This window comes from Convolutriloba macropyga, chromosome 7, assembly GCF_964194025.1.
Source record: "Convolutriloba macropyga chromosome 7, txConMacr16.3, whole genome shotgun sequence".
Lineage (NCBI taxonomy): Eukaryota > Metazoa > Xenacoelomorpha > Acoela > Convolutidae > Convolutriloba > Convolutriloba macropyga.
Genome location: NC_134474.1, coordinates 56108989 through 56122001, shown reverse-complemented (window position 1 = coordinate 56122001; position 13013 = coordinate 56108989). Strand labels below are relative to the sequence as shown.

General features: G+C 38.4%; 1 protein-coding gene across 1 annotated transcript; it reads left to right on the top strand.

The window, feature by feature from the left end:
• Positions 1 to 56: 56 nt before the first annotated feature.
• Positions 57 to 10926, top strand: LOC142343078 (uncharacterized). The gene is made up of 2 exons (XM_075394764.1): positions 57 to 295; positions 10373 to 10926. Exons 1-2 carry the CDS (start codon positions 67 to 69, stop codon positions 10924 to 10926), a joined length of 783 nt encoding a protein of 260 aa, XP_075250879.1. The 5' UTR covers positions 57 to 66.
• Positions 10927 to 13013: the final 2087 nt, after the last annotated feature.

Sequence of the window (13013 nt, the reverse complement as noted above, 5' to 3'; positions counted from 1 at the left end):
CCTTTCAGTGATCCATTATTAAGTAAAGAGGAGTTCACCAGGCAATATTCATTTGAATTCACCTCGATGGAAATTGTACCGCACCCACCTCCACCACCTCCACCTGTACCACCAATCAGGGTTCAAAGCCTGTATCCACGGCAATGGCGGTTGGCACACCCAAACTGCTGCCTTGGAGCAGAGATTGCGGTGGTTAATCAAGAATGTCTTTTGCTTCCTGAAACGCTTGAAAGTGTGAAAGAAGTCAGAAAATTTTGGCTGGGTAATATGCCCACGTTAACGAAACACAACAAATGTAAGTAAATGATGCAATAAAAATGGGAGCTATGCAGTTCGGTCATTTGCAACAAAAATAATTAATAGTCGCCGTCAGCCTCTCAGAGGCTATGATTTAGGTGCTCTCTTGTTTTACGACTCGAAGAGGAGTATTGGTATTTTAAATGTTTTTAGAGGTTGTTCATGTCTTGTACTTTGGACTTTTGTTTTGGAATATTGACTTCTGTTTTAGAACGTTGAATTCTATTTTTGAACATTGGACTTTAACAGTAGCTTAGTTTGTAAATTATAGTAATTGGGATTTAATGGTAATATTCAAGGTTAAAAGGTTATTTTGAGATTTTTTGATCCCCATTTCAGCATTTAAGTCTCCCTTCCCCCCCTCTTCGAGTCGTTTCTGGTATTCTACTGCCTATGTTTTAAATCCGTTTTACCTTTTGATCACGTTTTTCGTTTTACATATGTCTCAATTGTTACGCTTGACTTCTGACTTACTTCACTCACTGTTTCAACTGAATGGATTTTAAATTCTTTCAAGTATTGAATTACGTAATGTAGTGAATACGGTCAAGGTCAAAAGAGCAAAATCAAAACATAAAGCCAGCTCATCAGGTCATAGTACATTAGGTTTTCAAAGTTCATTAAGCGATTGCTAGCTAGCATTAGTATTATGCTTATAAGAGTTCAGTTTGGTATCTGCATTCAGTGTAATTTTGGAATCTAACCGATTATGAAGAATCTACACACCAAATAAGAACACTTTGGCACTCAGAATTCTTTCAATTTCCTTCTGATTTTTTAATAGTCCCACAGCGATATCTGGGGCTTTTATTGTCCTTCTCTTGGTTTTTTACAATTCAAAGATTTTAAATTGTATTGGGGCGCAGTCTCTTTTTAAGATCTGTTCACACATTTTAGTGATTTTTGAAGTCAAATTGGAGTACTGATTTTGGTCGCACCGGAACAGGAAGTGGAGCGAAAAAGCGTGTTTTGCGGCGTGATTTTTTGCTCTAATTTTAAAGTAGAGTGAGAAAACGGTGTTCGAACAAAAATTCGCTTTCCCGCAGTTTTTTGTTCTCGTGCGGCAATTTCACTTGGATTTTTACTGTTTTTTTCGCTTTTTTGGATCTGTTTTTTTCTTAGTGGTTTTCCCAATCCATCCATAGTTCATTCTCGGCCTAGTTTTTTTTGTTTCAACCAAATGTCCATTTCTCGGTTTTTTGTTCACATGCCGCATTTTGACATTGATTTTCTGATTTTTTTTAAAGATTTTGATCTGATTTTTTCTTAAAAATGTTTTTCCTAATTCAGTCATAGTCCGTTCTAGGTCTAGTTTTTTGTTTAGCCAATGAGGTTTTTTAAATTGTACGTCAGGACCTGTCCTGCTATGTTATTTCGTCGTCAAAATTTTTGTTACGACCATATGACGTCACAACCACTTCAAATCTGCTTTTTGTTCTTTCGTTCATGTAATTTCAACTGAAGTGCGTGTGTGAGGTCTTTTTTTTGCTCTCAGTGGAGCGAGTTTTTTGTTGATTCGCGTGATTAAATTTTTGGTCACAGGTGACTTTCCTCACTCTCAAAAATGACTTCCTCACTTTGAAATTGACTTGTATTCACTTTAATTTAAAGAGATCAGGTCAAGTGAATGTGTGTCACTCTAAATGAAGGTTATTTGAGGGCAGCTAATAGGGGCCGCAATAACTTATACAGATTCTTAATCAAAATATAACAATCTCAGCCTTCAAGAAAAAGACTATTTTTGGTCTGTCTTATTTACTGTTTTTTTTAGACTGCAGATCTGCGAAGCTATTGCGGCTTTTTTCTGGCAATCTGCCAGCTATGTTTTCTGTTTCAATCCCAATATGAATCAAGTGGGTTAACGGCGGCTATTTTCCAACAGTTTGCCGGCTATCTTTGTAATGCTTTATGTTGTTAGTATTAATTGTGATAGCTGCTAAACAATAATTGGGCTGTACCTAATGCCTTTTTGTTTAGTTGACTTAAACATCAAAGTTAAATTTAATAGCCGTGAGCTAAGCCCAACTATTTTTCGATGTCGTTCCTAGACACGAAGAGTTGGTTTTCTCCCCGTTTTGTTACCGGAGCTATGTGACAAAGTCGTAGTTTTTACCTAAAAGCGATGTAAAATTGTCAACAAATTTTTGCTGAAGGAAAAAACTTTTTGTTCATTCATCGCAGTGGGCGAATTTCTTTTCCGTTAGTCAGAGTAATTTTTTGAACAGTGTGGGCATCTAGCTTAGCAATACATTTTGTTGCGAATTCGGTTTTTAAGTACGCAGGAACGTTCGTTTTAAATGCGATTGAAGTGTGAAGCAATTATTTTGGTCGTGCTTTTTTACGCAAAATTTTTATGTGTTGTTATGAACACTATAACTTATAGCACGACTTCTTTGATTTTTGTGTTATCTATTGCTCTGTCATTCAGAATTTCAAACTTGAACTCATTTGGTGGGAATTTTTTTCTAGCAGTCAAATAAAAAAGCGCCTAAATTGATTACTTTTTACTAATTCTTTTTTTAGCAGTCTGCTGAAATCTGTAATAAGGTCATTTGAAAAACCTTACGGCCTTTTACCCTGGTACTATCTTTCTTCTCTGGCTAAAGCAATGCTCTACGATTGAGAACACAATGTGTTTCGTGGACATAATTGGTTCCGATTTCTTTGGTTAAATTTTAGATTTAAGCAAAAATATCCTATTTTGATTCCTCTCAAACAATATTTCAGCTATCATTTTAGTCCAATTGGTTTTTTTGTTGCTTACCGGCTTTCTTTTGACTGACAACATTTTGGCCACGAGAATCGGGATGAATTTATAAAGCACGAGAACATTAAATCAAACTATTGTTTGCCGTCGCTTGTTCCCCATACTATATCGCTCAGCGAGGCTGGCCCCCCTGAGCTTGAAATAGCTGCTACTAAAGCCAACCCCCCGTCAGACATCAGAGAAATTCTCTGGACGATGTTCGGTTTTGAGCAAAGATTCAATTTTTTTGCAATCAATACATTTGGTGAGGCCTTAACTATGTCTTTCTTTTCTGGAGTTTTTGTTGAAGTGATTTTGTTTCAGAGCAATTTACATAAACTAATCAAATAGTGGCTGATTGTTGACCAATTTTCCTGTAATTTTTTTTTCTAGTAGCGAGATAACAGAGCGGAGCTTTTATTGCCCCTTTGTTACTACATAATTCGCAAATAAATTGAATTATTTTGGGGCGCTGTCTTTTCAAACTGTTCGAATGCCATTCCTCGTCAATTCCAGTCTATTTTTCCGATCTGTTGTTTTTAGGTCAATACAATTTTATTAATTGTTTTGTGGAACGTGTCTTTGAAATGAATCATTATTTTATGTTTTTATCGTTTTTTGTGAAAACTGTAGACTCATTGTAAATTAAAATTAAATTTCTCTCATTTATATTAATTTTTCTACGGAATTCAGCGGGTTACGTCGTTTTTCACACTTAAATGCCGTTTTTTCATGGTGTGAATAGCATTTGATCACATATGACTCTCACTCACAAAAACTTCTTATCTTAATTTCAAATAGCAACATCGCACTCTAATTGAACGTTATTCGAGGACAGCTTTACACTGGGTTAGCAGAATATATTTTCACGCAAGTGCAGGAAATTCATTTGTGTTTTTTGTTGCTGACAATATGAAGCTCAATGAAGAATTGGTTCATATTTAATAGCCGCACAGCGATAGCTGGGGCTATTATTGCCCTTCTCTTGGTGTTTTACAATTCAAAGAATTTCAATTGTATTGTAGCGCTGTCTTTTTTTAAAGATCTGTTCACACATTTTCATGATTTTTGAAGTCAAATTGGAGTGATTTTGGTCACGCCGAAACAGGAAGTCGAGCGAAAAAGCGAGTGGTTTTGCGGCGTGAATTTTTTTGCTCTAATTTTAAAGTAGAGTGAAAACGGTGTTTGACCAAAAATTCGCTTTCTTGCTGGTGATTTTTGTTCGCATGCGGCAATTTCACTTTGATTTTTACTGTTTTTTCGATTTTTTGGATCGGATTTTTTCTCAATGATTTTCCCAATCCATTCATAGTTCATTCTAGGCCTGGTTTTTTTGTTTAAACCAAATTTCAATTTTTTGCTAGTGGTTTTTTCGTTTACATGCTGCATTTTCACTTTGATTTTCTGTTTTTCTTAAATTTTTTGACCTTTTTTTAAAAATTGTTTTGCCCAGTTCACTCATAGTTTCGACTAGGTCTAGTCTGTTTTTCTTTCAATGAAAATTTTTTTTTCAATGAATTTTTTGTTCAGTCGTTCATTCAATTCCAACTGAAGTGCGTACATGACATCATTTTTCGCTCTTATTGGAGCGAGTTTTTTGTTGTTCATTCGCGTGATGAAATTTTTGGTCTCACGTGACTTACTTTCAAAAATGACTTCCTGACTTTGAAACTGACTTTAATTTATTTTAATTCAAAGATAAGGTCAAGTGAGTGTCTGTGAAGGTTATTTGAGAGCAGCTAATAGATGCAGCAATAAGTTATACAGATTCTTAATCAAAATTTAACATCTCAACCTTCAATGACGAGACTTTTTTTTGGTCGTTTTTCTAATGTTTTTTTTTGCGACTGCAGATCTACGAAGCTATTGCGTCTATTTTCTGACAATCTGCCAGCTATTTTTTCAGTTTTCTTGAATTTCATACTTTTTTGTTCTGGCGCCCAATTTTTTTTATTGATTTCTCTTGAACAAAATGGGTCAATGGACCTCGTTTATGTTTAATTTTACCATTTTTTTGCTTTAGCTAATAATTATTATAATTTGTTATCATAATGATGAGATTGTATTGTTATATCTTTTTCTGATTGCATCTACGGTAGACAGTTATATCTTTTGTTGAATGATTTGATTCGAATGATTAGATGATTTTGGTTCTCGTTTTTTGTCTTTTGTGGATAAATTTCAGAATGTTAGAAAAAGGAATTCACGTCATCGGAAACATGATTTCTGAGATGACACGGCCTCAAATTAATTTAGTTTTTCGTCTGAAAGTTTGACTTTTTTTATTTAAGCCGTGGAAAAAGACAAAAGTTAAGATTGTTCTCTGGCTCAAGTTTTCCTAATATCTTTCGTGGTCTCTGAGTATTTATTAAGATCTAAAATCTCCTCTTGGAAGCTAGATCACTTGTTATGGCTTTGTCGCTTTCGACCTCAAGATGCTGGTCGCAATTAAGGCTAATTTTCAACGCCAGTAGATGATTTGTATCTAATAAAAATTGCATTCTGTCTGTCATTCACCGATAGGATACATGTAAGTGCTCTTGGTTTTTACATTCAGAAGTGTTTAGATTCATCGGGCTTTGGCTTTTTTTTCAAGTTATATTCGCATACTTTGAGAATAAGGACGTTAATTTAGTGTTAGATTTGATTGCTGCGGAACAAGTAATATGAAAAGCAGATTTTGTTGCCCAAAAGTTTTTAGCTCCAATTTTAGAGTAGTCAGGAAACTTCGTTGAATTGTCGGTCCATGTGTGTGTGTTTGTGTGTGTGTGTGTTTGTGTTTTGTGTGTGTGTGTGTCGGTGTAAGATGGCGTCACTGATCCGGGGGCCGCGGCCAACGTTAGAGACAAACTTCGTAATGCTCTCCAGGTAGTCATTAAGGTAGTTGGGGTCGCGTTCGAGCCCAAAGATTTGGAATCGTTCTCTGTTGTATCCTCGGCATTGTAGGAGGAAGTGCTCTGCTGTTTCCTCAACATTCTCGTCGCGCATTTCGCAGACCGGGTTCTCTGCACTGCCAAACTTGTGCATCGTGTGTCTCAAGAAGGGTGCCCGGTTTGCCCTAAGTTGTATGGTCACTTTTTCTCGTCTTGACCTCGTTGGGCAGTATTTGAGCGTTGTACCACCCCTTGAGACTCGGTTGTGCCAGTTTTTTTTTACTTCTGTGTTGACTTCATGTCTTTGTAGTCGGTTTTCTTCTTTGATTAAGTTGCAATATTCTCTGACAGACGCGTTGGCAGGCACTGTCGCTGTAAAATCGTTTCTTTTTGTGTCGCCTCTTGATTGCAGCCTTTTTCGTCCTGAGTGATCTGCCATTATCTTCAGGGGGTGTGTTGCGTCTCAAGTTAAGCAGTGTTCCAGTAGTCTGGCTGCACCCTCTTCCGCTTGTTTGAGGGTTATGAGTTCGGCCTGTGCTAGCGACGCACCCACTGCTGTTCCTCGAGTTAGGCCACAGACAGTCCTTGCTGCTTGCGTGTTTGTGGTTTCCAGCTGTGACCAGGCGTCGTTCGAGAGGAAGGGTCCCCATACTTCCATTGCATATGCACCTCCTGGGCGAACACATGACTTGTAAAGTCTCCTGATGTCCACTCCTGTCAATCTTCAATCTCCTCCTCCCAATGACTTGAGCATATTGTTTCGCCTGATCAATTTCGCTTTTGCCATTTTCGTTTGATCAGTGAAGCGAAGCTGGGACTCGATCGTAGTTCCCAGGATAGTGAGGTTCTTGTTATACTTTATTTGTTGGTGGTTTAGGAAGAGGGTTGGCTGGCATTTGCCGTTCACCTCCTTTGGGTCCACTGAAATAACCATGGTCTCTGTCTTTTCTGCGCTGATCTCTACTTTATTATCCTTGGGCCACCCTCCTAATGCATCCAAAGTAGGCTCCACCTCTTTTGCGGCTGTTTCCGCTTTGTCCGATGGCAGCTTAATCGGAAGGTCGTCTGCGAATTAGTTGATCAGAGCTTGGGGCCGCGTTTCCTGATTGCTTCGGGTAAATTGGCTGCCGCGAGGCAGTAAAGAAGCGGCGAAAGGAGACTCCTCTGGGGTACACCTTGAGCGAATTGGAGGGCTCATTTTATTATTTAACTTCACTTCCGCGTGTCTGTCGCTGAGCCAGCTGCGTAGCTAAAGCAAGTACCGACCTTTCAGACCATTCCGTGCTAGGTCTCTTAGTAATCCTCCTTTCCAGACTTTATCAAAGGATGATTTAAAATCCACTGCTACACATAGCGTCTTTTGCTTCATCTGGAGGGAGTCCATCGCAGACTGGAAGATGCTGACAATCACGTCCTGAGTTCTTCTCTTCTGGAAGCGTGCTTGCTTTCGGGGTATGACTGCGTTTTCGGCTGCCCATTCTTTCAAGCGTGTGCACACCATGCTTTTGAGGGTCTTAGAAATACAGGACACCAGCGCTACCGGCCGATGCGATGCTATTTTATCTGCCGGTTTGTTCTGCTTTACAATTGGAATAATCACAGCCAGTTTGAATGAGTGGGGCGCTCGACCTTCTTTCCAGCTTCTGTTAAGAAGTTTCAAGAGGGCAGCTTTTTCGTTCTCTCCCAATCTCTTCAGCATCTGGGGATGTACTTTGTCGTGTCCAGGCGATTTCGCCTTCATGTTGGCCAGAACATCGGTTACTTCTAGTTCCGTGAAGACGTCGTTTACCTCATCTTCATCTGTTGTCCCTGCCGCCCTTCGCACGGTCACGTAGGCCTCTTTTGCATCCTTTCTTCTTATTTCTTTTCTGCTAACTTCAGCGTATGTCTTGCAGGCTATAGTTGCTTTGTCTCTCTCTCTCTCTCTCTCTCTCTCTCTCTCTCTCTCTCTCTCTCTCTCTCTCTCTCTCTCTCTCTCTCTCTCTCTCTCTCTCTCTCTCTCTGAGGTGACCTGCTTTCCTGTCGCCGTGAATAGGGGTATGTCTGGTAGCCTCTTTTTCGTACGTCAATACAATCCCCTTATTGTGTTCCACTCTCTACTGCTGGGGACACGTGGCGATAGGGTGCTGGCAAAATCTCGCCATGAATCTTTTTTAATTTGGCGTATGATTTTGTCCAGGGCGTCTCGTGCTCGAGTTAATTCTGCGACTTTGACGCTGTGAGATCCATCTTTCTTCGCCTCTCTGCGGGCCTGCACCAGTTTCCTGTGAGCTGCTGCACAATTCTTGGTCCACCACGCTTTGCAGCTCTTCCTCGTTGTAACTGGTACGGATGCTCTTGTCGCGGAGAGAAGAGCGTTTTCTAACTGTTTGTATTCTTGTTCCATTGAAGCCTTAGGCTCGAGTGGGAAGTTCTCCATTGCTTTCTGGAACTGTTTCCAATCCGCTTTCTTTAATTTCCACGCAGTAGGCAGACTTTCCATTTGGGCTCTCTCCTTAACTTTTATGACAATTGGGTGGTGGTCCGAGCCTATCGTTTCCTGTAGACGCAAGTTGTGCCGGTCCATCGATTTGAATCTGTATCTGCTCCTGTCTGCATTTTATGGCGGAGAAGTCAATTTTGCGGTGCTATTCGGCAGTTTGCCGGCTTTTTAAAAGAAAATATTTGCTTGATTCAGTGAGTTTACGCTGAAAGTTTATCTTAACGATTTATAAAAATGTACTAACTCAATGTTTTATTCAACTATGCAGTTGAGGAGAAAACGATTTTTTGCTACAAAAACTGTTTTGGCTTTGGTTTGGTTTGGCTTTCTTTCGTGCCGACCCTTTTAGTTTTCTAGAATTTTGGCGGTCATTTTCCTGGTCTTTTTTCAAGCTGCAAACCTTAAAAATACGATATTGTTCGTCTTTTCGAGCTTCTATCTCACTGATTGTATTTGTTCTATATGCGTGACGCCGTCTCCTAGACTAGTTCAGTTAGTTCTTGACTGACATGAGATTTTTTTAATCATAAATGACTCACCTCACTCTAAACCCTTTCCGTTGTGGTCTTTGAGTTCTGGGATAGGTTATACAGATCGCAGTTGCAGCTTCATTAGCTCGATTCTGTATCTGTTAATCTCCCTAGTTTATATTCGTTGGCTCCCAAGTCTATTTCACAACTATTTTGGCAATCTAACTGCTCTGTACCACGGATTCTGCATGAAATTGTATCGCACTCATTTGTTTTGAAAGGGGCATTATCATGAGCAGGTCTTTTTAATAATAGCGTAGCTTGAGATTTCCGTTTCAGACCTCTATTTTGCTACTTGCATGCTACAATATCTCATGTGAACAATATTGGTGTTAGAAATATGTGAAGTACATATGCGAGAGAACTCTTTCTGCTGCTAATGAATTCCTTCCTAGCTCTGATTTTTTAAGCGGCTGATGAATGTGATGATGATGTTCATTAGGCGGCTGTCGCTGGTCAAAAGTTTCAATTTTTTGTCAGTGAAAAAATAATTGCCTTACATTCTCTAAATGACTTTCTTTTTGCGGACCCGCGTTCGGAAAGAATCTGTAGCTTTCTTATACACCAATTTTTTTTAAAAAAAATTCGCCTGTGATACATGTATGTTGTTCGTTTGCTGTCTTTATTGTTACTTCCAACAAAAGTAGATGTAATGAATTGCTCTCAATTAAAGTTCCAACCAATTTTTTGGGCCCCCTTGATCTTTTTATCCGATTTTATTCTTGCTCGACATGATGTCTGAGCCCCTCACTTTTCCTCCTCACTTAGGGATAAACTGCTGAAGTGTCATTAAGAGCATGTTCAGTTTTCTTAGAAGTTTACAAGTGTATATTAGACTACTCGATATTTTTGCGCGTTTTGTTTTGTTAACGAACACAAAAATCTCGTACATCTGTAAATTAAGTAGATTTCGCTAAATTCCCCCCCCCCCCCCCCGCCCATCCCACCCTGCCCCTAACCACATTTCACCCCTAACCCCACACACTTTAGACCTCCCACGGTTTCAGCTACCCCCAAGCCCCATTTTTTTTAGATCTCTCACAATTAACTTTGAATTGGCCTCCCTTGTCCCAAGCTTGCTACTGTAGCCAACTGATCACCAATCGTTTGAGAACAAGTGTAAGTCGGTTGTGATCAAATAGCTGAAAATTTTGCCTAATTTTTGGGTTGAGGATTCAAATTAACTCAAATTCGCCGATGATCAAATCAATGATTTAGCCAATGAATGTCTTGCTTTTAAACAGCTTTGGTGAACCGCGTAGACAGAAAAACGTAAAAGAAATTTATTGAGAAATGTTTTCGGACTTCGCAATCGCTTATTATCTCTGATCCCATTCAGTCTGTAGCTGTTGAATATTAGATCAAAATCTCGATTTTACAATAAAAACATCAAAAATGATAAAAAAGTCTTTTGAATCTGGAAATCGTTTCCCTGTTAATTTAGCTCGCATTGATTGCTCGGATGATCTGCATCGGAAGTTGATGAACGAGTTCAAAAGGAAGCGGGTCAATGTTCACCCGGCTTTCAAACCTCCCAAAATTAAAAAAATTAGTCCCAAAATATCAGCTATCACAGACGCACTTTACAACTGCACAATAACCGATGACACAAATTCTGATGATGAACCCGGAGTAGTTGTTACACCTGATGTTCAAAAAAGCTTCGACTGTGGCAAAGTGGAACCAAAACGAGAAAAAGAAAATGACCCCGGTCGTTTCTCGAGCCAAGGGCATCATTCAAGTGACGTCCCGTGCATTAATGGCAAATGTTGCATCGAACGGGCTTCCGTTGATGAGCAACATAATATTGGGAAGCCATCAAAACATGATGGAGTGATGGGAAATGAAGTGGAAATCAAACTTCACCCTGAGCGTGGAGTATTGCCCGCTGTAGGCGCGAACGGAACAAATCAAAATAGAAATAAGGCGGAATCCGCGACGAAGCAGATGGCCCAAGCTTACGAGGAAAAGCTAAAATTAAAATTTGGAAGAATTTGAAGTCGTGGATAAGTGAGGCAAAACTTTATTTAGGGTTTTCATTTCTCAGGTTAGGATGACCCAATTTGGTGTGGTTTATATATAGTATAATGAACAATACGACAGTTGTGGAATCTCCTCAATTTTTACGGCTTGTCTAAATTAATTAGCCAATCACATTGAAAACGGTTTTCAAAAGTCAATGGTCGAAGAATTATTTTTCCTCAGATATTTCCGAAACGCTATTATTGTAGCAAAATTAAGAGGCAGTTGTTGGGGACGTAAATGGAAAACACTGCCAGCCTAAGCAAATTCAGCCCCCTAATGACTATTACATCAAGTTTTGTTCTTTTTAAACAGAGAGTCATCTGGTCAAAAACTGGATGTAGTAAATAAATTAATATAATAACGGTCATATTTTAGTGGATTGAGGCAGAGAAACAAAATTGTTTTCCCAGTATTCTAACAAAGCTGTTGCAGGCTGATTTTTTAAAAGAAGATCTCAGCAAAGTAGTCTCGGAACCATTTTTCTGTTTTGAAGACCTTTAAAAATATACTGTTGAGTACAAAATGGTTTCGCTTTAGTGGAGTAGATGAAAATTTTTATATTGGTCTTCTGCAGTGGGCTGATTTGAATAATTCATTAAGTCTCATTACCTTGTTTTTTTCTAGTCTAGGATTTGTAACGCAAACGCATTTTGCCAGTAATGTCTTTGGCTTGACATAAATAACATTTGTAATTTGGTGACACAAAAGCTTCAATCTAATTCTTTCCCGGGTCGAGGATTTCGTCAAAATTTATATAAGAACTGCTCTTACAACCGCTGCAAAAGAAATTTTAAGCGGATAAATCTTACATAATAATCCGCTTAATCTGCTCAATTCTCAGCATCTTTCTTACACATTTTCAGAACTTTTCAGCACATTAAGCGGATAATGTAAAATTTATCCGCTGAAAAAAAATATTTAAGTGGCTGTCAGTGCATTTATTAAATAATTATCACTAATTTCAGCACTTGTCTCACAAAATTTCAGCGCTCACCTTACCCAATTTCAACGCTTTCCTTGAGAAATTTGGACTACACAGAAGCAGCACCGTAGCAAGACTAAACAGCATTGTACTAGAGCAGTCCAAATTAAAAACAGTTGGTAATCTGCAAAATACCTAAGAATTGTGTCATCTCTTAAGATAAAGCAGTTATCGCTGCTGGAGTGTATAGCCAAAACACTTGATTGAATGAAACCAGCTAGCTTAAGTATAATTGTCTTCCTTTCGTTAGATAAGATGAAAGTGTGTCGTTTTTCATTTGGTTTTCAAAAAATGAATTATTTACAGATATTTGATTGATTAACAGCTCTACAGAAATGCAAAAGATGAAGGACAGTACATGTTGACTACGTTATGAGCAATAATGAGCAACATAATTGCACGTAAAATTGCACGGAAAGGCGCTGAATCCGTTTAATTTGAAATTTTCAGAAGCGCTGAAAATATGTAAGAAAGATGCTCAGAAACTAAGCTGCTGAAGTTTTTCAAGAGATGTGTTGAAATCATGTAAGAAAGGCGCTGAATCCGCTGAATTTGAAAGTTTCTCAAATGCTGAAAAAAAATGTAAGAAAGGTGCTGAGGAGCTGCTGAAGTTTTTCAGTTGAAATATTGAAATTGCGCCTTTGTTCTGGATTGTTGAAAGGATCCCAAATTTATTTTAAAACTTATTGAGACCTCATTTTTGCTGTTTCTTGAATCATGTAAAGCTAAAACGTTGAAAATTACTGAGTTAACTATGATACTGATGAAACAGGAAAAAATAATCTTCATACATCTGATGTCAGTTATGTTGTTGAGCGTTAGTTGTCTAAAATACCATACATTTGCTTAGATTTTTAATGTGAAAACAAGCATGAAAATTTGAAAAAATATGCATGTGACTATAAAAATTTTCTTTCCCTTAGCGTAGCTAGACCACTTTTTTTCTTGAAATAAGTTGTTTAGCCCAGTTGAATTGTTGGTTTTTGTTTGCAGCCAAATTTTGGTCTGATTATGACTTTGGCCGTAACTCAGCGAATTTGCGGTTTTTTGTTGCCTCGTGAGATGTCTTCGCTAATTC

Excerpts from the sequence above, each read along its gene's own strand:
- LOC142343078 (XM_075394764.1), top strand. The coding sequence starts at position 67 with ATGGAAATTGTACCGCACCCACCTCCACCACCTCCACCTGTACCACCA. Across the intron at positions 296-10,372 it reads GTTAACGAAACACAACAAAT|CTCGCATTGATTGCTCGGAT; the intron begins GTAAGTAAATGA and ends CTGTTAATTTAG.